The sequence below is a fragment of the Trichosurus vulpecula genome, chromosome 4 (assembly GCF_011100635.1).
Source record: "Trichosurus vulpecula isolate mTriVul1 chromosome 4, mTriVul1.pri, whole genome shotgun sequence".
NCBI lineage: Eukaryota > Metazoa > Chordata > Mammalia > Diprotodontia > Phalangeridae > Trichosurus > Trichosurus vulpecula.
The window spans coordinates 430,156,312-430,182,140 of NC_050576.1; the positions used below are offsets into that span (position 1 = coordinate 430,156,312).

The 25,829-nt window shown below is 49.2% G+C and overlaps 1 protein-coding gene across 1 annotated transcript; it reads left to right on the forward strand.

The window, feature by feature from the left end:
* The first annotated feature begins 3,059 nt into the window (after positions 1 to 3,059).
* On the forward strand, positions 3,060 to 25,583 carry KLHL30 (kelch like family member 30). Its single transcript, XM_036753789.1, has 8 exons — positions 3,060 to 3,242; positions 5,351 to 6,160; positions 8,685 to 8,826; positions 15,523 to 15,609; positions 17,181 to 17,336; positions 19,528 to 19,716; positions 21,068 to 21,213; positions 23,866 to 25,583. The coding sequence occupies exons 2-8, from the start codon at positions 5,387 to 5,389 to the stop codon at positions 24,106 to 24,108; spliced, it is 1,737 nt and encodes a 578-aa protein (XP_036609684.1). The 5' UTR covers positions 3,060 to 3,242; positions 5,351 to 5,386; the 3' UTR covers positions 24,109 to 25,583.
* The last annotated feature ends 246 nt before the right edge of the window (positions 25,584 to 25,829 follow it).

Consider the following 25,829-nt stretch of genomic DNA (forward strand, 5'->3'; position numbering starts at 1 on the left):
TTTTATAGACGAGGAAACTGAAGTAGACAGACAGAGGCTCAGCGGCATGCTCAGGGTCACACATCTAGTGTCTGAGGCCGTATTTGAATCCAGCTCTTCATGACTCCAGGCCCAGCATTCTTACCCACGTGTGCCCTCTCCCTTTCCTTTCTCTAAATTCCTCATATGTGTTATTTCTTATGCAGTCATATTCCATTCTCTTCACATGCCACAACTCAGCTGCTTCCCAGTTAGCGAACCTTGACTTTGTTTCTAATTTTTTGCTGCTACAAACATAGGTGTCTCTACAATTATTTGGGTACATTTGGGACATTTCTTTGTATCTTTGACAGTTTCTTCATCTATAAAATCAGAAGGTTGGACCAGATGATCTTTGAGGTCACTTCTAGATCTGTGCCTAGCAATGGGATCTCTCTCTGTGCAACCCATAATGTTCATTTAGTGACTGGTCTTGGAGTCTAAGGTCCAAGTCTACATTTCGTGGTGGTACGATCGTCAGTCACCCCTCAGTGCTCCCCCCTACAACTCTCACATACTAAAAGTGTCATATCTGTACATGTGGAGGGAATTCACACACCAGGATTTTTTCCATTGATGAAAATCACAAGGGAAAAAAAATGCCATGCTTTATCTTGAATGTCAACCAGTACAGCATCTCCCAGTTCCTGCTCCTTTTCTCTAACCCTCTCACACTGTGCTTTGGTCCATATTTTCACATTTTAGGGGCTTCAGCCCTTGTTGGGTTGGGAGGGCGAGCACAAGTCTTCTCGGGCTGCTCCCGACTCCATCCAACCTCTCCTCGGCCCTCTGACAAAAGTGCCAGTCTCAGTTAGGTGACCCATAAGATGACACTTCTGTCCCAAAGTATGGTGGAGTGTGGCTGGATGACCCCTCCTTGGCGATGCTGGAAAGGATTCCTGCTCAGGTGCTGAGTTCACTCCTGCCTCTCAGGTTCTGTGAGTAGCAGTAAAATGCCCAGACATTTGTGGTGAGATCTTCCCGGAGAATTTTCCTGGGGCCTCCAAAGAAGCCAGCTCCCCCCAGAGGATGGAAGAAACAGTGGCTCTATTTCCATTTAAAGGCTGACATCCAGAGGGTCCTGCATCGATAGGTGATGCCTGAAGCCGAGCCTTCTCTGGGGGGTGAATGGGAGAGGTCTGGCCGACTGAGGAATCACTGCAATAGCCAGGTTATTTACACATTTTCTATCTCTGTAGCCCCACAGGGCAAAAGGGGCGGGTAGATTTCATGCTGGTTCCTTTCTGGTGAAGAGTCCATTAGATGTTAGGTCAACTCAAGAGGACAGGGGAAGGAGTTAGGGAGGCTCAGGATTTGGAGAGAACCAAATTTCATACTAAAGAGCCGGACTTCCATCTTTTGCCCCTTTCTGGCTTCCTTTAACCTAAGCCAACCCAACCCAATTTGGTTTCCATTTGATTTCATTCACTTCACTTCAATTCCATGTGATTCCATCCCATTGATTTCAATTTAATCCAATGCAGTTTAGTTCCCCAAAGAAAATTACTGAAAAGGGGGAGCAGCAGAAGGTGCCCTTGACGGGGCATGGTAGACAAAGTTCAAGAAACAAGAGCCTGGAGAGGAATAAAGCCGCGGCTGGCCTGGGTGTCCTCCTTAAAATGGAAGATTGAGGAGAAAGTGACCAATATGAGGAAGGGGCTATAAGGGCAGAGTGGACTCCCAGTCTATTTCACGTTGGGATAACTCCAATTGGGAAAATGTTCCCATATCGACCCCCAATCTGTCTCTCTGACCACTTAGTATTCAATATGTACGGTCTGTCTGATGCTGCTTTCTTCTCTCTGCATCAATTCCCAGAAACCTTCCCCTTCCTTTATATCCTTCGTATTTGCCATTTCCCAAGCTCCATGCCCCATCTCAGCTGGACTCATTGTCCTTCCCGTCTCATTCTCTTATTTCCCACCTCCATGTCTCGTTCACAATGGCCCCTTCGACACCCCTCCCCCATCTCCAGGGGTTAAAATCTTTCTCTTCCTTAAAGGCCAAGATCAAGGGCCATATCCTTCTTGAAACCTCACCTGCTGGTCCCAGCTTTGCGCGGTTGGGCCCTTTTAGTCATCACTGAATTCTGTTTGTACCCCTCCAATATCATAATTTCTAGAGTCCTAAATCTGAAACTGGAAGGGAGGTCAGGGTCCATCTAGCCCACCCCTTCCCTCATTTTGTAGATAAGGAAACTGAGACACCTGGGGTTAAGTGACTTAGGACCTTAGAGGGGGAAGGGACCTCCTAAGACCACATCGATCAAGCCCCTCATTTTACAGATGAAGAAACTGAGGCCCAAGAGAAATCAGAAGGATTTGTGGATCTTAGATTTAGACTGAGAAGAGACCTCAGAGGCTATCTAGCCCAGCCCCCTCCCATTTCACAGAAAAGACTCAGGGAGGTTAAATGATTTGCTTGGGGTCACACAAGTAATAAGCATCAGAAGTAAGACTTGAACCCACCCAGGACTTGTGACTCCAAATCTAAGACTTTCATGGTGTCTCTAATGGATCTTTACTGTACTGTAGATTTAGGACTGGAAGGGCCGTCAGAGGCCATTGAGTCTAATGCCTTCATTCCCCAGGTGATAAAACAGGCCTGGAGTGATTAAGTGACTTGCCCAGGGTCACATAGCTAATAAGTGTCTGAGACAGGATTTGAACTCAGATCTTTGTGATTCCTGTGCTCTGTCCACTCTACTAACTACTGCCCTCTGTGCTTGTCAGGTCTCCTAGTGGATTATAAATTCCTTCAGAACAGGGACTGCACCTTAGTAACCCCAGTGCCCCAAATGGTACCTTGTTCACACACACACACACACACACACACACACACACACATACACGGGGAATGTGTTTGCTCAATTTCCCCCACAGTTTTTCTGTCTGACGCTTCTGAGTATGTGGCTTTAAGAGCAATCAGCCTGGCCAGAATCCCTCACTGTCCAATATCTCCCACCCCCACCACTGGGGCAGGCAGAGGTCTAAAAATACCCCTTCTCCGCCTGCCCCGGCACGCCTGTCCTGCTGGTCTTTGGCCAGGGTCTGCCTGCCCAAGGCTTTCTGAGGGCTGAGCCTCCTTGGGCTGGTAATCCGTGGAGGAAATTTCTTCCTGTCCTTTCTCCTTTGTTGCCCCCACTGGACTGTGCCCAGCACCTGTTCCTTGGGTGAGTCCAGGCAGAGAAGGACAAGCTTCGAGGCAAGGCTGGAAGCTCAGAGGTAAGGCCTGGAAGCAGGGAGGCCTGGGCAGGGTCAGACTTCATGGGGAAGCCAGCCTGTCCAGCTCCAGACCAAGGGAGCAGTGAATCAGGCTGACTGAGCATTCAAGGGGCTCCTGGGAGGAACCCCCAGAAAGGCAAGATGCACCACCCTAGGGGGCTCAGGTGAGAGGTCTTTGGCTCAGGATCTAAGGGAGGAGGAAGTAGAGAAGGACCCTCTCCAAGAGCCTGGTGAGAACCCAGCTCTTTATCTTTTCCACTCAAACTTGTTCAAAGCTATTCCCTGGAACGCAAGGGTGGGTGGATCTGGCCATCAGTCCCCTCTCTGGCTTGGAATCCCAAGGGCAGCTTTTGTCCCTGGTTATAGCAGGGGACAATGTCCTGCTCTTAACACTCCGGACCAGAAAAGTCACTCTATTCTGACCTGCTGTTGCTCCTGCTGCCCACAGAAAAGCCCCCAAGGACGGGAGAGCAGGGCCATGGAAATGCAGCCCTCCCACTAGCCCTCGGCCCATTTGAGAGCCTGGTCCTGGCCTAGACCTGCCCCCTGTCCCCTCAGTTGTTATCAGATAGACATTTATCCCTACATTTATCAGAGAGAGATGCCAATGGCAGCTTGGGAGGATGGTATGAAACACAACGCTGACATTCAAAGGAGTGGGAGTGGGGTTGGCACATGGCTAGAGAGAGAAGCTGGTCAGAGGGTCTTGTTGGCCAACCTTTTCCCCTTCTGTTCATGGCTGCCATTGGAAGATAATACCAGAGCCCATGACTAGCTTGGAGAGGGCTGGGCTTTGTCAGGGCTGCTGATGTGGTTAGGGTTCCAGCCCAGAAGGGCAGGCCCTTCCTCCCCACTCTCCCCAGTTGTCTGTCAGTGGCCATCATCCCCAGGATCCCAGGGCTATGTTCTGCCCCCTAAATGCTAAGGGGGAGGGCCCCCTGGAAGCATGCCCCCCCCACCCAGGAGAACTCTCTGGTTTCAGCCACACACGGCTCTGACAGAAAGAGCTTCAGTGCCCTGCGCTCTCATTGGATGAAAGGGATCTTGATTCAGGAGGGAGAATCAGCATGAGGGAGAAGTACAGATGGAGAGACTGGCTAAACATGGGTCTGGATTCATGGGTGAGTCTAGGAGAAGCTCACTCTGGAGTAGATACCTTTGGAGGCCTCTGAGCCAACAGTGAACAGAGTCCTGGGCCCTGGTTTCACACTTGGCTCTCCAGGCCTGGCCTCTCCCTCCCTGGGAGCTCGAGACAGTTCAGCAAATGTCAGGGAGAAACTGAGGCCCTTGGCTGTCTCAGCCTCTGCCCCCCTTTGTCATCTGTACTGTGGGAATTCCCCCCAGCTGCAGAGGGCCAATGGGGAGGGGAGGGTGGTCCAGGAGGTCAGAGCTGATGGTGAGTTGGGACTATGAAGATAGTTGATGCCTCAACTCTCTGGGAAAGTCTCTGGGGAACCCAGGCCAGTCACCTTTCATGAGAACAGGTCTTCTCAGAAAAAGTAATGGATCAGGAGTGAGTCAGGGTGGTCAGATGAGTCCTCTTGCCCCAGAAGGAGGACTCATCATGTAGACAGAAATAGCTGGAGTGACTAGTAAATCCATGGTGCGGTCATGGCAAAGGGCTGGGCCTGGAGTCAGGGAGACCTGAGTGCAAATCTCACCACAGCACGATCATCTGTGTGAACCACGCTGAGTCATGGAACTTCACCGAGTCTCAGCCTCCTCACCTGAAAGTGTTAATAATAGCGTCTCCCCCCCTGGTTTGTGACCTCGGAGCCAGCTACCAGCCCCAGATCTATTACTCTGTGGTCTTACTTTTACCTCCTTGGGACTCATTGATTAAATGACTTCTGAGGTCATTTCCAACTGGGCCTATGATTCTCTGACCACATGTGTGACTTTGGGCTTGTCACTCCACCTCTCTGGGCCTCAGTTCCACCTTATAAAAAGAGGGAGTTGGATCATTTCCCACATTCTCTTTATCTATAATTCTTGGTCATCCTCATTACCCAGCGGGCTCAGCTCATTAAGAAGGAGGCTGGATGGGGCAGGGGGCAGGGAAGCAGAGGTCCACCATGTTGACTCCTCTGCTCTCCCCTTTGGGGCAGGTTGAGGTCCGGAGAGGACACGTTTGTGCCAAAGCCATGGTGAAGAACATGGATGATCTTGACTTCTGTCTCCAGTCACATCCCCAGGATATCCTGGAGGGGCTGCGGGCCTTCCGCGCCCACTCCAAGCTGTCGGACGTCACCCTGCTGGTCGGCAGCCAGGCATTCCCATGCCACCGCAGCCTCCTCGCCCTCTGCAGCCCCTACTTCCATGCCATGTTTGCAGGGGACTTTGCGGAGAGCATCGCCGCCCAGGTGGAGCTCCCAGATGTGGACCCTGCCACGATGGGGCTGCTGTTGGACTTTGTATACACTGGCAGGCTCACCATCAACCAGGACAACGTGGAAGCTCTGACTCAGACTTCCAACCGACTCCATTTCCCTGCCGTGCAGAAAGTGTGCAGCCGCTATCTGCAGCAACAGATAGACGTCACCAACTGCTTGGGCATCTGTGACTTCGGGGAGCGCCATGGCTGCCCAGAGGTGTCCTCCAAGGCCTGGTCCTTCCTGCAGGAGAACTTTGAGGCTGTGTCTCAGGAAGAGGAGTTCCTGCAGCTGCCCAAAGACAGGCTGGCCGCCTACCTGGCCAATGAGCTGCTCCAGGTTCGGGAGGAGCAGAGCCGGGCCGAGGCCCTGCTCAGGTGGGTGAGGTACGAGGAGGAGACCAGGGCCTGCTACCTGCCTGAGCTTCTGGACCTGGTGCACCTGGTTTCTCTCCCTGATCAATTCCGGCAGCACCTGCTCTGCACTGAACCTTTGACTCGGGCTTCTGAGGCTTGTAAGGCAGTGATCTCCCAGCACCAGAGCCCGGTCAGTGATGGGTATGGGTGGGTCCTGGGGTCTCTGACTCATAGGGACCCTGGCCATGAGCGGAGCTGGGTGGAGGAGAGAGGGGGGCAGAAGATGAATACTGTTTCACAGGGTCAAGGGAAGCTTCCTGACTCTCAGCCCCATGTCAGGTGGCTGATAGCCAGTCACCTGTATCTATCCCACCCTGGGGTGCTTAATCATGTGAAAAACATCATGAAAAATCATGGAGGTTGTGTGTGTTTGTATGTATACATATTTGTATATATGTATATGTGTGTATATACATATATATTTATACATATGTAAAATAGATACAGGTCATTTGGGGAGGAAGGGCACTAGATGATTGAAAATTAAGAAAGAACATGTGTACTGCAGAATGTGGTGCTTGAGCTGAGGAACCCAAGATTGCAAGAAGTAGACCTAAGGAGGCAGGACATTCATTCAGGGCAATCAGGTCAAGTCAGAAGATGGAATGATGAATGTGAGGAAGAGCAAGGAATGAGCAAAGACTCCGAGACCAGAGAGCAGGAAGAGATCGAGGGCAATAAACGAGGCCCATAAGACAGAATGTAGATAGAGTATGTGAACTAGAGTGGTGGGAGCTAAGGATGCTCCGAATCTGGCACTCCATTTATTTATTTTGAACGTTCAATTTTTAAAAAAATTTGAGCTCCAAATTCTCCCTCTCCTGTCCTCCCCTCCCCCATCCACTGAAAAATATACTAATTATACATGTGGGGTCATGTGAAACAGATTTCCATACTAGCTATGATGCAAAAAACAAAACAAACAAACAAAAAAACCCCAGAAAACCAAGAAACAAAGAAAGTGAAAAACAATCTGCTTCTGCACGCAGATTCCTCAGTGCTCTCTCTGGAGGTGGGCAGTATTTTTCATCATGGGTCCTTTGGAATTGTCCTGGATCATTGTCTTGATCAGATCAGCTAAATCTTTCATGGCCGATCATTGTTACAATGCTGCTGTTACTGTTTACAATGTTCTTCTGGTTCTGCTCATTTCATTCTGCATCAGTTCAGATAGGTCTTTCCAGGATTCTCTGAAATCATCCTGCTCATCATTTCACGATAGTTTTTCATCGCAACACATGCCACAACCTGTTCAGCCACTCCCTAATTGATGGGCATTCCCTAAATTTCCAATTCTTTGCCACCACAAAAAGAGCTACTATAAATATTTTTGTATATATGGTTATTTTCCTTTTTCTTCCGTCTTTTTGGGATACAGACCTCATAGTAGTATTTATGGGCCAAAGGGTATGTACAGTTTTATGCCCCTTTGAGTGCAGGTCCAAATTGTTCTCCAGAATGGCTGGACCAGTGAACAGTTACAGAAACAGTGCATTGGTGTCCTTATTTTTCTGCATCCCCTTCAGCATTTGTCATTTTCCTTTTATGTCATGTTAGCAATCTGATAGCTGTGAGATGGTACTTCAGAGTTGTTTAAATTTGCAGTTTTCTAATCAATAGCGCTTTAGGGCATTTTTCATGTAATTATTGATAGCTTTGATTTCTTCTGAAAACTACCTACTCATATCCTTTGACCGTTTATCAATTGGGGAATAGTTCATATTTTTATAAATTTCATTCATCTATGTAAATATTTGAGGAATGAGGCCTTTATCAGAGAAATTTGTTATACAGTTTCTAGCATCCCCCCTCACTATTTCCTGCTTTCCTTCTAATTTTGGCTGCATTGGTTTTGTTTGTGCAAAACATTTTAATTTTATGTAATTGAAATCATCCATTTTACTTCCTGTCATCCTTTCTATCTCTTGTTTGGTCACAAACTCTTCTTTTATCCACATATCTAACAGGGAAAATTTTCCTTACTCCCCTAATTTGCTCATGATATCATCCTTTACATCTAAATCACTTACCCATTTTGACTCTGTCTTGGTATGTTATGTGAAATGCTGGTCTATACCTAGTTTCTGCCAAATTGCTTTCCAGTTTTCCAAGTAATTTTTGTCAAATAGTGAGTCCTTGCCCCCAAAGCCTGGATCTTTGGGCTTATAAAACACAAGATTATTATGGTCATTGACTACTGTTTATTGTATACCCAACCTATTCCACTGATCCATCACTCTCTTTCTTGGCCATTACCAGCTTGTTCTGATGATTACTGCTTTGTAACACAGCAGCTTGGAATCTGGTACTGTCTAAGCTGCCTTCCTTAACGTTTTTCCCCATTGATTCCCTTGATATTCTTGGCTTTTGTTCTTCCAGATGAGTTTTGTTATCATTTTTTCTAGCTGTATAAAATAATTCTTTGGTAGTTTTATTGGTTATGGCACTGAATAAGTAAATTAACTTGGGTAGAATTGTCATTTTTATTATATTGACTTGGCCTAAACATGAGCAATTAATATTTCTTCAGTTGTTTAGTTCTGTCTTTATTTGCGTGAAAAGCATTTTGTGATTGTGTTCCTTAGTCAGGGTTGAAAGACTGCCAGCGGTTCTCCTTCTTTTAATCTACATCTTTCATGCTCTTGGCTTGACAGTCTTCGATGATGCTTCCTCAGAAGCTGGAGGAAGTTCTGGTGATAGTAGGGGGGCGAGCCCTGGAAGATTCAGAGGATGAAGAAAATCATGAGGAGCCTCTGCCTATCTCCAGGAACTGTGCCTTCTACAACACAAAGTCTAGTAAGTACCTAAGGAAAAGAAGGGGTGCTGGGAGACCTCTGGAGCTGGAAGGGACTCCAGGGGCCATCTAGGACAACCTCTGTATTTTACAGATGGGGAAACTGAGGCACAGGAAGGGAGAGTGACTTCTCCAATGTTATATAGGCAATAAGTGACAGAGTGGAGGTTAGAAGAGAGGTCTCCAGGAGCCATACTTTCTCTTTCTTTCTTTCTTCCTCCCTCCCCGTCTTTGTTTCTTTCTTCCCTCCCTCCCTCTCTCCCTCTCTCTTTTCTTCCTTCCTTCCTTCCTTCCTTCCTTCCTTCCTTTCTTTCTTTCTTTTTCTTCCTTCCTTCCTTCCTTCCCTTCTTTCTTTCTTTCTTTCTTTCTTTCTTTCTTTCTTTCTTTCTTTCTTTCTTCTTCCCTTCCCTTCCCTTCCCTTCCCTTCCCTTCCCTTCCCTTCCCTTCCCTTCCCTTCCTCACACAGAACACCTTGAACCTTTATTCTCCTTTTTATATTCTTGGAATCTCACCAGATAACCTAAGTCATTTCATTATAGGTTTTATAACAAGGTAGACTTGAAACTCCAGTGAAGATGCAGTTGACAAGCTGTACACTGCTTCCTAGAACCAATGTGCTTTGACAAGGACCAACATCCATTGGTTACCCCCAATTCCCTCCCCGTCACCATACCATGCTGTATTGCAGGAATGTGGCCCCACACCAGAAGTCACTTAGTCCAACACTTCCATTTAAAGAAGACTGGGGAGGTTCTGGTTGTGGTCCCTGCCCTTGGTGCATTTACAATTTATCTGGGGATATGATACATGATGTGATGTGCTTAAAAGAACAATATTAGACAATTGTTCTAAATGAAACTGTGGGTTGTGGTATAGAAGCTTTTAAGGATGGATGTGGCTTGTGGAGATCAGGGAAGGGTCCCCTCAGTCCTCAGTGTGACCTGGGAGCTGGGAGGTTGTGGGGCCCATTCTGAGTCCTGAGGCCTGGGCAAGCCCTTTGTTCATGGCCAGTGGAACAACTGGCCCCCTGGCTCACCTTGATCCTCCCAGACTGAGCACATGGCATGGGGGGCAGGTGATGGGATTGGCTGGGGAGTGGGGCCAGCAGGAGGACTGCTACCCCGGCCAGCTGATGTCAATGAGGCTGCCTCCCAGGTCGCTCGGGCTTTGCCCCCTCCAGCCAGGTGGCCCTTCAAGCTGTGAATGAGAACATTTGTGGCTGATGCCACCTTCAAATGGCCACAGTGGAGCCAGGAGCTTTCCAGAGGGGGAGCCCAAAGCTGCCAGGGGTGCCAGTGTTTACCTCCACGGTCCTTGCTGACTCTTTTCTGGGGAAATGGGGAGAAACGTTTTGTCCTGAAGCAGGAGCCGAATCCCACAGAACAGAAACTCCTCTGAGGGCTCTGGTCTCCAGTCTGCCCCTTACTGGATTTGTGGCCTTGTACAAGTCATTTACATTCTCATCTGTGAAATGGGACTAGTAATTACATGAGGCTCTGAAAGACACCGGGCTCCAGGAAGGGCTTGAGAAACTCTAGGATCCCATGATCTTCTTTCCTCTCAGCTCTCCCCAGCATCCTGGAGGGCTGGCCGTCAGCACTCAGCTAGACCCCGGCCAGTGCTCCATTAGCTTTCTCGAGCCTGAGCCTCTTCCTTTTCTCCTGCCAAGGCAGTGGGGCAGTGAAGGCTCTCAGAGAGTGCAGGGGGTGGCATGACGGCCGGGAGCTCCAAATGGGAGAAATTCTAAATGAGGGGTCCTCCCACATGTGTTTTTCACTTCTCCAGAGCAGTAGCGGCTCATGTATGTGAGGAGCAGGCATAGGTTGGGAAGGATAAGGCCTCTCTTTGCATCCCTCCATGCCCTCATACCAACCTCAATGGCAAGGGTCCTTACCTGGGCTCCTCATACCCCCGGAAAGTCTACGAAGAGATCCAGGGAGTCCATGAAATTGGATGGGAAAAAAACAAATCTTCATCTTTACTAACCTTTGCTTTCCTGTGCAATGCGACGCATTTTGTTTAAACATCTAAAAGAACATTATTCTGAGAAAGGGTCAGTAGGCTTCTCCAGACTGCCAAAAGTCTGACACTAACATAAAAAATCTGATGGGACCCCTAAGCCGGGACTGCCCTCCAGCCTGGACCCGCCCCCACCTCCTACCTGCAGCCCGGACCCGCCCCCGCCCCGCCCCCGCCCACCTCCCCTACTTCGGAACTTATATGTGTCTGAGCCCTGATGATTTTTGCAGGTGACTGGCGAGGTAAACGCATTCATTCATTCACTCGCTCATTCATTCAACAAACATTCATTGACTGACTCACGCTAGGCCAAAGACCGGGGAAAAACATAGAACTGAAAGGCCCCATCCTCCCACGAAGGTCTACACGGCTGAAGGCGCTCACTTTGGCCTCTCCTCTTATTACGACTGGTCGGGCGGCTAACTCCCCTAGAGCACAGTGATAATGACAGTAGGGAGGACTTACACAGCACTTTACAAATAGGGGAAATCCCTTCTATTATTCCCATCTAACAGTTGAAGAAACTGAGGCAGGTGGAGGTTAAATGACCTGCCCGTGCTTGCTTAGTTGCTCAGTGTCTGAATCTGTATTTGAGCCCAGCGCTCCGGCCGTTGCTCCACACAGCTGTTGGAGGCTCAGTGCTCTAATTCCCAACCCGTTAACGATAACAACTCCCATAATGATAACTGACATTTCCGAAGCATTTTAAAGCTCACAAGACACTTTACATAGATCTTTTCGTAAGTCTAATGTGGGAATTTAATAGACAACATGTGGTTCAGTACGGGGGACCTTTGGGGACAGGGTACCCTTTAAATCACACCACCTAGATGGCCAGCGATGTCCCGTGTGGTTGTCCCTGGCACACGCTGTGGTTTTGAGACACGGTCAGCCTTTATGGCAATGGACCGTTCCACACACATGGTCTCATCTTTAGTACGGGCATCACCACCACACCATTTTGCAGGTGAGAAGTCTGAGGCTTAAGGTAATCATGGGACTTGATCAAGTCACACAACTCAGTCAGCAGACGAGCCAGACCTAAGTCCGAGGCTACTTTCCCTCCGGTGACAGCTTCTCTGCTAAGCTCCAGAGAAAGGCCTGGCCCCCAACAACCTGAACCAAGTTCCCCTCGAGCTTGGGGTGAGACAGTGTTTTTACTCCCCCCCCCCCCCGTCCCCGTCCCCGCCTCCTTTTCCTCCACCACCCAGTAACTATAATAAGGATGACAGTGAGAATATCAGAGGGTGCTTTCTAACCCCGCTCCGTTGAATGTGACATCACGCTAACGGTGAGAGGGGACGTTTCTTTGTCTCTCCAATGCTTGCGAAGCCCTCTGCTGACACGGTCTCTCTGAAGACTCACAGCAGCCCCGTGAGGTACACGCCGCAGGTATTGTTACCCCCATTTTACAGATGAAGGAACTGGGGCTCAGAAAGGTTCACAAGCGGCGAAGGCAAGATGTGGACCCAGGTGTGCCTGATTCAAAGTCTGGCGCGCATCACCTTGGTACCGTATCTTCCCTCCCCCCGACGAGACGCCGCTGCAATACCACTTAACTGGAATTTCTCTCTCCTGGCGTAGAGGATGAGGCTGCGAGCCCTTTCATCTCCGGAGCTTCAGCCCTGATCTCGAGATGGGTGAGGGTCGTGTGTGGCCTATCAGATCAGGTCAGGCTTCACTTTACTCCCCCACCGTCTTCTTCCCGAATGCCTCACTCAGGCACCCCTCCATTGCCCTCCTCCCCCCACTCCCCCGCCTCCACTTTCCACTTCCGGAAGCATCGTCAAACTGGCATGGCCATTTCTGCTGGAGGCGACTTATCGATCTACTGCCCCATTGTTCTGCTCACCACCACCCCTGGGACCTTCCAAACCCAAATACTGTGTGTCCTGTTGTGGCGTCTCCCCTTATTAGGATGGAAGAAGCTCCTAAAAGATCGGGTTTGTTTTCCCTTTTGTACTTGTATCCCCAGAACATAGCACAGTGCTCGGCACATAGGAAACTTCGTTTAATAAATATTTCCTTTCTTTCTTTCTTTCTTCCTTCCTTCCTTCCTTCCTTCCTTCCTTCCTTCCTTCCTTCCTTCCTTCCTTCCTTCTTTCCTTTCCTTCCTTCCTGTTCAGACCTATGATTTTTCATTCATTCACTCACAGTCAGACCTATGATTTTTCATTCATTCACTCAGACTATGATTTTTCATTCATTCATTCACATTCAGACCTATGTTTTTCATTCATTCATTCATTCATGTTCAAATCCATGATCTCATTGGTGTGGTTCCTGGTGAGAAAACTCCCTTTATTCATGCAGATTTCCACCTGCTGGGCAACCTTTAGCCTTAAAGGACTGAGAGGTTAAGTGAGTCAAGATGCCTGGGTTGGACTCTTGCCTGTGAGACATGCTGACTGAGCTTCTGGAAAATGGGGCTAATGATAGCTGTATTTCTGGGTGCATTGGGCTGTTGGGAGGCTTCCATGAGATCATGGATGTAAATTCGCTCATGAACCTTGAAGTGCTGTTGGCAGACGACATATGATCTTGTTGAGGCCCCTTTCATTACCCACTCGCCCCATCCTTTGGGCAGCCGGGAGCCAAAATGACATGCTCTGGTTCCTTAGTGATGAAGCCCAATAACAGAACAGACACATATGCTGAGAATCCTATACTTGGACGCTGATCCTGCGCCTGGAAGGCGTCTCCATGGGGACAAAATCATCCTGCCTGTGTCCCCCAGAACAATCTGCGGCTGGACAGACAGTGACGTCTCTCTCAATGAGAACTTGGCTGGATTTCTGGGAGGCCAGGGAGGTGGGGGGAGATCGGTTATGTGCTCCCTGGACAAAGAGAGCAAAGCCCCTTGGAGCTGTTGGTTTGGAAGCTGGATGCTGCCTTTCAAGGCTTCACTGGAATGGGCCAGCAAGCTCTCCTCTGGTCAGTAGCCCCTGATGCCACATGCTGGCACTGTCAAAACCGGTCCCCAGTAGGGTCCTGGCTGGGGAAGGGAGCCCTGGGAGCATGAGAGATTGCAGGCTGAGTTAATGTGATGAGCTCTCTTGGCCCACTGGGCCCAGCAGCTGTGGCCTGCTCCGATTGGAGCCTGCTTGGCATGCCACCAGGCAGCCCAGTGAGACAATGGTCTGGCCCATTCCTCCACCCTCCCAGGGTGACCCAAACATGAATCAGAAGGGACATGATCCGGGCAAGATGACGCAAGTGGAGGGCATAGACTCAGTAGGTGGAGCAGGCCAATTCACCAAAAATAAAAAATGGCTCCTACTTAGCCCCCTCAGCGGTGATGAGCCAGGCACTCCGAAGGTGAATAAGGGGGGGGGGGGACACAGAACCCTAGGAGGGCTCCATAGCCTAGCCTCACTCAACAGCCTAACTACGTCATCCAGAGCATTTCCATTCACCAATTTAAGCCATGCAGCATTTATGAAGTTCCTGTGAGGGACAAGACCCCATGCTAAGCACTGGGGATGCAAACACCAGAAGTCCCTTCCCTTGACTGGGGAGGGGAGGATTGGGCACCATTGTTACAGATAAGGCCATCGGAGGAGAGGCAGTGCTAGCAGCCAAGCAATTGGGGAAGGCTTCCTGTTGCTCTTGAGTGGAGCTGTTAAGGAAGCTAGCAATTCCAAGAAGCAGGGCAAGGAGAGAGTGAATTTCAGGCTTTGGGACCAGAGGTGTGGAGTGGACATAAAATGCTGACTTTGCAAAGCAGCACACAGACTAGTTTGGCCAAAGTACGTCTGTGAAGGAAAATCGGGTGAAGTGAGATGGGAAAGGCAGGCGAGAGCCATTCTGTGGAGAGCGTTGAAGGATGAGCTAAGGAGTTTATAGTTTATCTGGGAGGCAATGGGAAGCCAGTCAAGATTCCAGAAGAATGAGGAGGTCCCTTCTGTGCCTTAGGAAGCTTATGTTAGCAGCGGTGTAGGGAGAGCGCTGGAGACGAGGACCAGACCTGTGTGGTCGATGGTCTCATCTTACCCATACAATCAATACCTCTATCATGTGCTGCAGGAGTCATCACCTCCACTTTATGGATCAGCTTCCCGAAGCCCAAGATCACTCTGCCGATGAGGAATGAAGCCGAGACTAGAACCGAGGCCTCTCCTGAGCTGGCGGTCTTTCTATGGCACGATGCGGTCATAGGACTCACCCTTGCCCCATCCCAGGGAATCGAGATGGAGGGGGAGCGACCTTCCTCGCAGTTTCCTAATAGAAACTGTTGTCGCCTAGAAGTTTAAGGGCTACTAAGTTCTCCTTTTGGAGCAGCTAGGTGTCACCATAGTGCACAGGGCTCTGAGCCTGGAGTCAGGCATCTTCCTGAGTTCAAATCCAGCCTCAGACGCTTACTAGCTGTATGACCCTGGGTAGGTCACTTCACCCTGTTTGCCTTATTTTCCTCATCTGTAAAACAAGCTGAAGAAGGAGATGGCAGCTAGGTGGTGCAGTGAATAGAGGACTAGACCTAAAGTCAGGAAGACCTGAGTTTAAGTGAACTAGATGCCTAACTAATGATTTAGTCAAGGGACTAGATGGGCACCTAGTGGGACGGTACAAAAGGCGATGGTCTCATTGCTTGGAGTCCATGCTTCTAATCAGATGTCACAGCCTTTAATCCATGTTGCATCTTCTGACATTCGCTCTCCCCTTTTCTCCTTTCTTGCCAGAATGCTGGACAGCCCTTCCCGATTTCCCCGACTACCAAAAATGGGGCTTTTCGCTCGTGGCGCTGAACAATGATATTTATGTCACAGGTGGGTAAGAGGAGGAAAGCCGAGTACTCCAGCCCAGGGCACTCCATGGGGGCTTCAACTTTAGGCTTCATTTCTGAGTTCTATTTCTTGCTTATTGGAGTCCCTGGGGGTCATCTATTCCGGGCCACATTCTTCTGTCTGATTCTATGCCTCTCTGGGTTTATTTGGGGTCCCGGCTGTCATCGGAAATGCCAAGCCATGAATTCTTGGCCTAGGCCATCAGGGTCTGGGAGTGGCACTCCCATCTCAGAAACTGATTCCTTATGCTCACGAGCCTTCTGATAGCTTTGCCCTTTGCAACTGAGCAGAATCTGGGCATTTGCCTCAATGCCTCTGGGGTTCCTTGCCTCCTTTCTGCATGAATGGTGACCTCCCACCCTCTACCGATCCAGCTTTTCAATAGAGAAGCTAAAGATGCTGCCGGACCGTCTATATTTATTAAAAATTGAATTTCTTTTTCCTGGAATTTCCCAGTTGTTGGGCCCCCAGCCTCCTACTGGGCCAACCACTCATTTGATCTTGGTGAGTACTATCCACATTTTATAGATGAGAAAATGGAGGCTGCTAAGTGAAGTGACTTGCCTGAGGTCATGCAGCTAATTGGTGATAGGACAGGGGATATGTCTGAATGATTCTGGGCAACAATCCACAGTGAAGTGGATGGATCACTGTGCTTGGAGTCAGAAAGACCTGGGGGTCAAGCCTGGTTATTGATACTAACCGCATGACCATCGGCAAGTCTCTCCCACTATGTGAAGCTTCATTTCTTCATCTGTAAGGTGGAGATGGTAATAGCACCCATCTCACAGGATTGTCATGGGGTTCAGATGAGCTACCGGATGTAAGGCGCTTTATAAACCTCGTTGTTTGTCCTTTGCTCTCTAAGAGGACCATGACCTCAGGGAGGTGACGCCAGCAAGACAGGGGGTCCCCAAAGCCTCAGGACAGATTTACATTTTAATAGCTTCAAGGACACTAAACTTAATTATTGAAGCTTTAAGGCTATGAAAACCCAAAAGTCCACTGACTTTGGGGACACCCTGTGTATGAAGCTGGGATTAAGCCGGGGGGGTCCCTCCAGTTCCCCTCTACCATCTCCAGCCCCTTCTCATTTTTCCGAGTGGGCACCCCATGGGTGGAAGTTGCCAAAGACAATTTGGACTAGATATTACAAAGAACTTGCAGTGATTGGAGTCACCTCAAAGTGAAATGGGGCACTCTGAAGCATAACAGGTTCTGTCTCCCCAGAGGCTTTGAAGCCATGGTTGGATGAGGTCTTGCCAGGGATGTTGATGAGAATCTTGTCCTGGTACGGGGTGAACCAGATGACTCTGAGGTTTCAGCTCTGAGCTGCTGGGGTTCTTTGAAGGAAGCTGAGGGGGGGAAGCTGAGGGGGGGAAGCTGAGAAGGGCATCCTGTACATAGGGTCCTGAGCACAGTGGGTGCTTAATATCCATTGATAAAGGTGGGGACCTGGCAGTGGCCCAAGAGCTTCCCCTTGCTGGAGGGAGAGAGGCAGCCAACTGCCTACACTTTCGATGTCTGTCCCTGACTGAGGTGTTTTTTGACAGGTGGTTCCCGGGGTAGCAAGATCGACACTTGGTCCACAACCCAGGCCTGGTGCTTTTCACAGAAAGAAGGCATCTGGAAACTTATTGCACCGATGTTGAAAGCCCGCACCAACCACGCCAGTGCTGCACTCAATGGAGAGGTCTACGCCATTGGGGGTGAGGGCCAGCTGGCTTTACGGCTTCCTCCTTTCTGTTTATTTAATCTAGTAAACATCCCCATTTGGAAGACTGTGGGCAGAGCTTCCGAGCACATCCATCTTGGCAGAGATTCCAAATATTATTTTGTCTACAAAGATTATCCGTGGTCCATGACATTTGTAGGAGTCCTGACCAAATTTTCGAAGTTCACCTCTTTCCTCTCTTTATCCTTCTGCTGAGTCTCATGTCACTAGGGTTAGAGCACATCTTTCAGGACAGTCCCCAATGCCGCTTCCTCACTGAAGCCCGTCCAGATTTGTCCTGTTGGGAGAGATCAAATCATCCTCTGACTTCTCAGAGCCTTTTGGACATCTCTCAAGGCACTGAACACATTCCATTTTGAATCATTGTTATTTGAGTACGTCGTTTTCCCAACGAGGCTACAAGCCCTATGAAAGTAGAGGCAGTGATGTATTGATCTCAGTGTCTCCTGTGATGCCTAAAATACTGTGTGCTTTGCAGATAATAGGGACTTGGTAAAAGTTTTTTGAGTAAATGAATGGATGTGTCTGCCATCTGAATTTGCCAAAGACGCAGGATCCAGTGAAGTCCAAGCTCAAGAAAAGCAGACACAAGAGGGAGATGACATGTCCTTCAGATCCACCGGTCGATTTCCATTTGTTGTTCAGTCATTCCAGTCCTGGCCAACTCTCCGTAACTCCGTTTGGAGTTTTTTTGGCAGAGATACTGGAGTGATTTGACATTTCTTTCTTCAGCTCATTTTACAGAAAAGGAAAATGAGGCAAACAGGGTTAAGTGACTTGCCCAGGGTCACGCAGCTAGGGAGTATCTGAGGCTGGATTTAAACTCAGGAGGATAAGTCTTCCTGACTCTAGGCCTGGCACTCTATCCACAGAGTCTGGCTCACCCCAGTTTCATTCAGGCTTAGGACACCTGGATTCTTTGTTTATTTGGGGCTGAATCTGGGACCATGGTCTTTAAGACTCTGGCTTCCACATTATTTTACCATACTATAGGCTCGGTGGATGGGTCTTGACTTGTGTCCTCAAGATTCCCCAAGTCAGGCCAGTTAACTTCCAGAGACCATGTTTCCAATACGTTGCCCACCATGCAAGTTCGGGCCCTCTGATAGCGGAGTGAAGCCCATACGGCATTTGAATGATTCCTCTAAACGTAGCCAGCTCACTCACATGAGCTAGTCGAGGCCAAGGAGGTCTAACCAGCCGCCCACTGCTGCCTTGTCTGGAATGGCCCAGTGCCATGCGAGTAGGGATGGGTTCATAGCTTCCCAGGATCATGAATCTAGAGGGGAAGGGACCGTAGGGGTCATTGAATGCAGTTCCCTCATTTCACAGATGAGGAATCCACGGCCCGAGAAGTCAAGTGACTTAGTCTCACACAGCGAGTCAGTGTCTCCAGAGGAATCCGTACATCATTCTACTGATATTTGTATGGCTCTGGTTTCTCACCAAGGGGGCCATGGTCTTGGCGAAATGGAGTGGTTTCCTGAGGCTAGAGCCACCAGCGCTTCCCCACCATGGACACCTCTTTCTTTTCCCTTTTCCTGCCCCACCTTTCCCTGTGCCTAGCGCGGTAGCAAGAGCGGTGAATTTAGTCACGGAGAGAGCTAGGTTCAAACCTTGGTCCCGACTTTCATCAGCTATTCCACCATAGACGAGCCTTCCTCTCTGATCCTGTTTCCTCGCTGGTAAAAGGAGCCAAGCTTGTTGAGGGACTGATTGACTAGGCGAATTTTAAAGTCTTATAGAAACATATGCTGTTACTGTTCCTTCCTTTCTTGTGCTTTAGGCCCGCTCTGGGGGCACTTGGGATCATGGCTAAGCCCTGGTGGGGACCCTTAGGTTTAAAGAGGCTGCTGATTTAGCCTACCTTTATGAGAGCAGAAGCCACGCAATATGGAGACTGGAAGCTCCTTGAGGGCATGCCTCCGTGTTGTCAGCACCTAGTCCAGTGTCTAGCATAAGGAAGCCCACTGGAAAGAGTGATGAATTAGAAGTCATAGGCCCCAAGTTCAAACCCCAGCTTGACCACTTCCTCCTTGTCGTCTCAGTTTCCTCATCTGTGAAATGAGGGGGGTGGGTCAGACAGTTTCTGCAGTCTCTTCCTGCTTCCCCCTGTGAGTGTGTCATCTGCTGACCTTCCGCATCCACGTCCCACTGCTTCCTAGGTACCACCATGGATGTGGTAGAGGTAGAAAGCTACAACCCTTACAACAACAGTTGGTCGGTCATCAGTCCGGCACTGAAGTACGTGAGTAATTTCTCTGCCGTCGGCTGCCATGGGAGGCTCTACCTTGTGGGCTCCTGCGCCTGCAAATACAACGCGCTGACCCTGCAATGCTATAACCCCCTCACAGGTGAGTGGCCGCTGTAGGGGGACAGTGGGCAGAGGGTCGGGTGAGGCCAGGCTACCAAGGAAGGCCTGGGGCTGGATGGGCTCCTTCACAAAGCCGGAGTGGGTGTGGGGCTCGGCAGCCGAGCCCCCACTTCATGAGGGTTTCCAAGCTTCCATGGAATCTGAAACTGGTCAAGGGCCTCATCAGACCTCTTGACCCACTTAGAATGGTAGAGAATCCTCATTGTAATCTATCTGGCGAGTCCCTCTCTAGCTGGAGGGGAAATTCACCACCTCTCAAAGTCGTCCACTCACTTACTCACTGATAGAGATTCTGATCACTTCTGATTGTTAGAAAGTTTCCCAATATTCAGCCTAAATCCGTCTTATTCCCACCTACCGATTGCTCCTAGCTATAACCCTGAGGCTGAGATGAATAAGGTTAATCCTCTTCCAGTCTTTGGAGAAAGTGATCATGCCTCTGGATCTCCTCCAGGTTAAATACCCCCAATTCTTCTAAAGAGCTTTTGCCCGACATGATGAGACCCGATGAGGGGACTTGGAATAAGGCCCCCACACTCTCACACTTCGTGCTGTTTTATACCTATAAACGCAGCAGTGAGAAATAGTAGTAATGACTGTTGGAATGAGAGTCTGGAGAATCAAGTTCTGGCCCCTGGTCCTCCTGATACCACTTGTGTAACCATGCTAGGTGGGTGCTCAGCCTCAGTTTACTCATTTGCACTACTGGCCACTAGACTTGACCATGAGGAAGGTGCTTGGTAAACCTTAAGGGGCCGGATGGGTTCAGATCCCAACTTTTTCACTTAGTAACCAGTACTACATGGAGCAAATTATTACCCAGAACCATGGCCATCCGCTTCTCCTGTGGAAAATAAAGGCATTCCTTCTAGCCCTAAGTCTGTGATCTCATTGAAATGTGGCTTGTTTTTAGGAGCATGGCCGCTTATTTTCTGGATGGCCAGCTAAGTTTAGATGTGCAAGCTTTGACCCTGAGTCAGGTGCTTCTCACTGGATGACACTAACAGGACAGGACAGGGATTAATCAATGGCCTTCACCCCCATCAATCATTCAGGCTAACAGCTCAATCCTCTCCTTTTGGAAAATCAAAGATTTGGAAGCAAGAAGATACTGTAGAGGCCATAGAGTCTAATTTTACCGATGAGGAAACTGATACAAACAGGGTTAAGTGACTTGCCCAGGGTCAGTAAGTATCTGAGGTCTGATTTGAACTTGGGTCTTCCTTACTCCAAGTCTAGCACCCTATTCAATATGCCATGGAAACTGGCCTTGGTTGGGTGAAGATGTAATCTTTAGAGTCTATGTCAATGCCACCATGTTTTTCTTGTAGAAGTTTGGAGTGTGATTGCCTCACCTTTCATCCCAAAGTACCTCTCTTCCCCTCGCTGTGCATCTCTGAATGGGGCCATCTATCTCATTGGGGACAACACCAAGAAAGTCTACATGTATGATCCTGAAGCCAACGTGTGGCACAAGGTAAGCTTATCTTTACCTGGAGCTGTTTTGGTCCTTCTTTGTCACCTTGCAGTTAGGATGGTGGGAACATGTTGTGGACAGATCCCAGTGACTGTCATGAGGCCAGAGGAGCTGGACTCTTCCATGTTCCCATGGAGGTAAAAGCCAAAGCGATCTTGCACTGCCTTAGGGAAGAAGGACTTGAAGGAACAAGTCCTCTGTCCTTTGCCTTGGTCAGACCACATATCGAGAGCTGGGCTCAGCCCTAGACAGCATGGTTTGAGAATGACATTGAAAACTCTGGAGAGTGTCCAGAGGAAGGCGGCCAGGACAAGGAAGGGCCTTGGGGTCACATTACATGAGCATCAGCTGAAGGACCCAAGGATGTCTGTTTTGGAAAAGGCTTAAGGGGACATGAGAGCCATGTTCATGTACCTGAAAGGCTTTCATGGGTCAGATTAAGCTTGTTCTCTTTGGTCCCATTGGGAAGAACCAGGAGCAAAGGGTGGAAATTGCAAGGTGGACAATTTGGGTGAAGAAAATTCCTTCTGATGAGTTCTGTCCCAGAGGAGGATGAGCTGCTTCGAGGGGCAGTTGGGTCCCCTTCCTTGGAGGGTCTCAAGAACAGGTTGCGTGACTGCTTCTCAAGGATGGTAGAGGAGGGATTCCTTTTTTCATACGGGCTGGACTAGAGCTTCCCGAGGTTCCTCCCAACTCTTCAACCTTGTGGTCATCTTGTGAGAAGTTCCTGGGCATCCTCATTCCACAAATGGCCGGACTGCCAGGGTCTATGGGCAGCCATTGCTGAGGGCTGAGACATATTCAGGAATGCCTAGGTTCGGATCCCACCTCTGGCACTTACTGAATCCCGGTTTCCGCATCTGCAGAACGGGGCCTATCATGCCGGTAGCGTCTTCCTCACTGGAGAATTTAGGAGGTTCGAACAAGATAATTGATGTACAGGAAGTGAGCTGCAAATGGCAAAGGGCTAGAGAAATGGAAGTGATTAATATTTCTCCCATCTATCGAGTTCTTTAATGTTTTCCAAGCAGTTTTCTTCCTATAACCCTGGAGGGCTGGTAGGGCCTTCTTTTGGGCCAGCGCTCTGAGCCTCCTTTAGCAGATGCGGCTGTGGAGATTCAGTTTGGCAGAAGGAGTGCTGTGTCTGAAGTCAAAGGAGGTGTCATTTAGTGCCACTTGGACCCTGGGAAATTAATTTCTCCGAGAACTAGATGAACATGGAATAGTAGGAAGAGGGCTGGATTTGAAGTCAGACCCTGGGTTTAAATCCCGGCTCTGACAGTGACTCCATGTGCAACTAACTTCCCTGTGACCCAGTTTCTTCATCTATAAGACGAGTCCTTTCCAGCTCTGTCTATGTTCCTATGAGGTGACAGCCCACAGCCGTAGGATTCTACATATGGAAGGAGCCTTCGAGACCATGTAGTGATGTCACACGACTGACCCAAGGTCACACAGATATCAGACCGTATTGCTGGGAGGGTCCTCAGAGGCCAGCTAGTTCAACCTTTGCATTTTATCGATGAGGAAACGCCCCAAACATGTGAAGCGAGTTGTTCAGGGTGAGACAGACCGTCCCCAGCAATGAATCCCCTGCTGCTTCTCTCACTTTCCTAGAGGGTGGGGTAGAAGGACGGTCCCTGGAAACATTGATGGCCAGGCCTTGGCACATTCCCCCCCTGCCTCCGCCGCCCCCCCCCCCCCGCCTCAGGGTATCTGCAGGAAGAGGCTCAGCCCCTGCCCTGACCTCTGGGCCGGCTCCATGGCTTCATCGGTGATGTTGTTCCAGGGTAGGGTTACACTTGGATCATCCCAAAGTCCCCCGCAGCTGTTCCCATGACGTCAGCACCCAGCTGACCACACTGACCTCGCTGGGGCAGGAGGACAGGTGCAGGGCAACGCTTGCCAGGCAGTGATTCCCCCCAGTCTGTCCCTGCCAGGAATGTGGGCAGGCGGCTCCTTCCCATCTCCTCTCGGGCAGCCTGCTCTGGGAATGGCTGTGAGAGCCCTTTCATTTATGATGTCATTGGGCTGGGGCGGTTTCTGATGAGCCTTCTGGATGATGGGTCAGTCCGCACCGAGGACACTGAGGATAGACCTTTCTCTCCCCACCCCCATCCTGACACACCTTAGAGAGACAGAGGACCCGGGTTCAAATCCTGCTTCTGACACTTGCCTGTATACCGTTGAGCAAGTTCCTTTCCCTCCCTGGGCCTCAGTTTCCCGAAATAGTCTACAAAATACCTGCCTCATTTAGCAGTCGATGAATGCCCTCAAAAGCCCTTCATGGTTTCAAATCTATGATCCTGGTCTTTAAATGTGGTCGGATCAGGGCCAAGTGTAACACTGCCATCCCCTCCTCATCCCAGATCTGCATTTGAGCACTTAATCATCCTGGGCCTCAGTTTACTCAGCTATGAAAAAGACCTGAATGATCCTAAAGTTCCTTCTGGATCTCAATCCTTGCCTCTAGGAAAGACATAGTTTCTCACAAGCAGATATTTTTCTGCGAATGGCTCATCTCTGCCCCAGCTTTGTTATGGCTCTCAGTCAATAAGCATTTATTAAACACCTACTGTGTGCCAGGCACTGTGCTAAGTGCTGGGAATAAGAGAAAGGCAACATTCTTACCACCCGCCATCTTTGTTCCAGGTTCAGCTCCTTCACAGCCTGCATGAGAACGGCGGGATGGTGTCCTTGGGAGACAAGCTCTATGTGACAGGTGGTCGCTGGCAGGGCATGGAAGGGGACTACCGGGTAGAGATGGAGGTGTATGATGGCACTAAGGACGTCTGGACACGGGAAGGGGCCCTGCCCTGCCTCTGGCTTTATCACAGCTCTTCCTCCATTTTCATGGACGTCTCCAAGTGGACAGAGCCCTTTGTGAGGAGCTAAGGGTCCTCGGGGCTCAGACCTGTTCTTCCATTGTCCTCCGCTAAAGCTCGGCTGCCAGCAGGGGCGTCGATGGGAGCCCTCCTCGAGTCCACCGGGTTTGGACATCGTCGGCGTTCAAGTTTCTGATCCTTCCTGCTTCCCGGGGCTGGAAGCCTTGAAGGCAAGGGGGAGATACCCACTAGTTCCCAAGGAAATTTTGAATGTGACTGCCCCTGGTTGCTTTATTGTTGCTATTATCATTTTGTTTACATTATTTAGGCCCACTTCTGACATATGCTAATTGGGTAACCCTGGGCAAATACAAAAGGAGGTAGCCTTAAAGGGTGGTGGTGTGCTTAAAGAGAACCCCGGATTAGATTCAGAATCTGGGTTTGCCATTGAGTAATTGGGGGTGGGGAGCTGCAGATAGAAGGCAAGGGGACCTGGAGCCCAGCCGCACCCCTAAATGCTTCTTCTCTGAGCTTCAATTTCCTCATCTGTGCAGGCTAAATAAGATAATGCCCAGACTCTATGAAATGGCCACCTTGCCAGCCTGGGGCTCAGTTTCTCCACTTAAGGCAATCACCAAGGTCTCTTCCAAATCCAAGAGCTTGTGAGTCTTTCTCTAGGACATTGGGCCAGTGATTTCCCATATCTGAGGTCCTGTTTTCTCATCTGTAAAATGAAGGAATGGGTTCACATCATCTAAGGTCCTTCTCCCACTTCCCTCTAACAGTCTGTGATTCTGGGGATCACTATTCCCAAACTCCAGTAATAAGTCTGACTTAAGAAGGATGCTTCCTACACTAATGCCCTATAAAGTCTAGTCTAGACACATCCCCAAGTGAGAGCTACACAACCTCTCCCTAGCTTCAATGGTTTTCTGCTCCTTACAGTCAAGAGCAGCATTCTACTATTGTTGCTGATTCCCTAGAGCCTCATACAAAACCTGGTATACAGTAGGTGCTTAAGAAATGCTTTTGGGATTGGACTGGACAAGGCTTAGTAAGAAAGAAGCACGCTTACCTAGTGGAGATAGGTGGTGGTTTTATGGAATTCCATTATAGCAGATGGCGGCCTCGGTGAATTGAGTCATGTACTGGCTGAGTGACCCTGTACAAGTAATTGCATTCTTATGAGAGGCAGTTCTACACCCACAAAGACAGTCAAATAGCGGTCTTCTCATGAGACAGATCAAATAAGATCAGAAGAGTGAAACGCTTTGTAAATGTGAGAGCGCTTAAGACCCGCCAGCTACCGTGCCATCTTCCTCTGCTTCATTTTACATTGGTTGGCCATCACCAGAAATAGTCTGGGGAGAAGCTGCTCTTCTCCAAATGTCTTTTTAAATTATCATTTTTTCAAGATTCTGAACTTTAACACCAGAAAAGGAGCATTTCCACAGAAACATCAGAACACAAACAAGGATGGCAGATGGACCCACAGTTCTGCTTGCTTTAAAATAAATAAATTCTACATACTACTTTCAAGATTGTTCTCTTTGTCCTTCCGGCTCAATTTTTTTTTGTCCTTTTTCTGTGCACTAAAAAAAAATATTACTGCGACCCTTTTTTGGGGGAGGATCATTATTGGTTCTCTTCCCCCTTGACCTTTCCAGGAGAAAAAAGTGGGAAAATACTGATAAGAAACATCATAGTCAAGCAACATGAATTCACATTAGCTGTAGCCAAAAAGACGGATCTCTTTATGCCTCTTTTCTCTCCATCAGGATGTGGGTAACA

What these genes read in the sequence shown, in the direction of transcription:
- KLHL30 (XM_036753789.1), top strand. Translation starts at nt 5,387, where the DNA reads ATGGTGAAGAACATGGATGATCTTGACTTCTGTCTCCAGTCACATCCC. An exon ending in TCTCCCAGCACCAGAGCCCG is followed by an intron (nt 6,161 to 8,684) that starts GTCAGTGATGGG and finishes TTGGCTTGACAG; the next exon opens with TCTTCGATGATGCTTCCTCA. An exon ending in AGAGGTCTACGCCATTGGGG is followed by an intron (nt 17,337 to 19,527) that starts GTGAGGGCCAGC and finishes ACTGCTTCCTAG; the next exon opens with GTACCACCATGGATGTGGTA.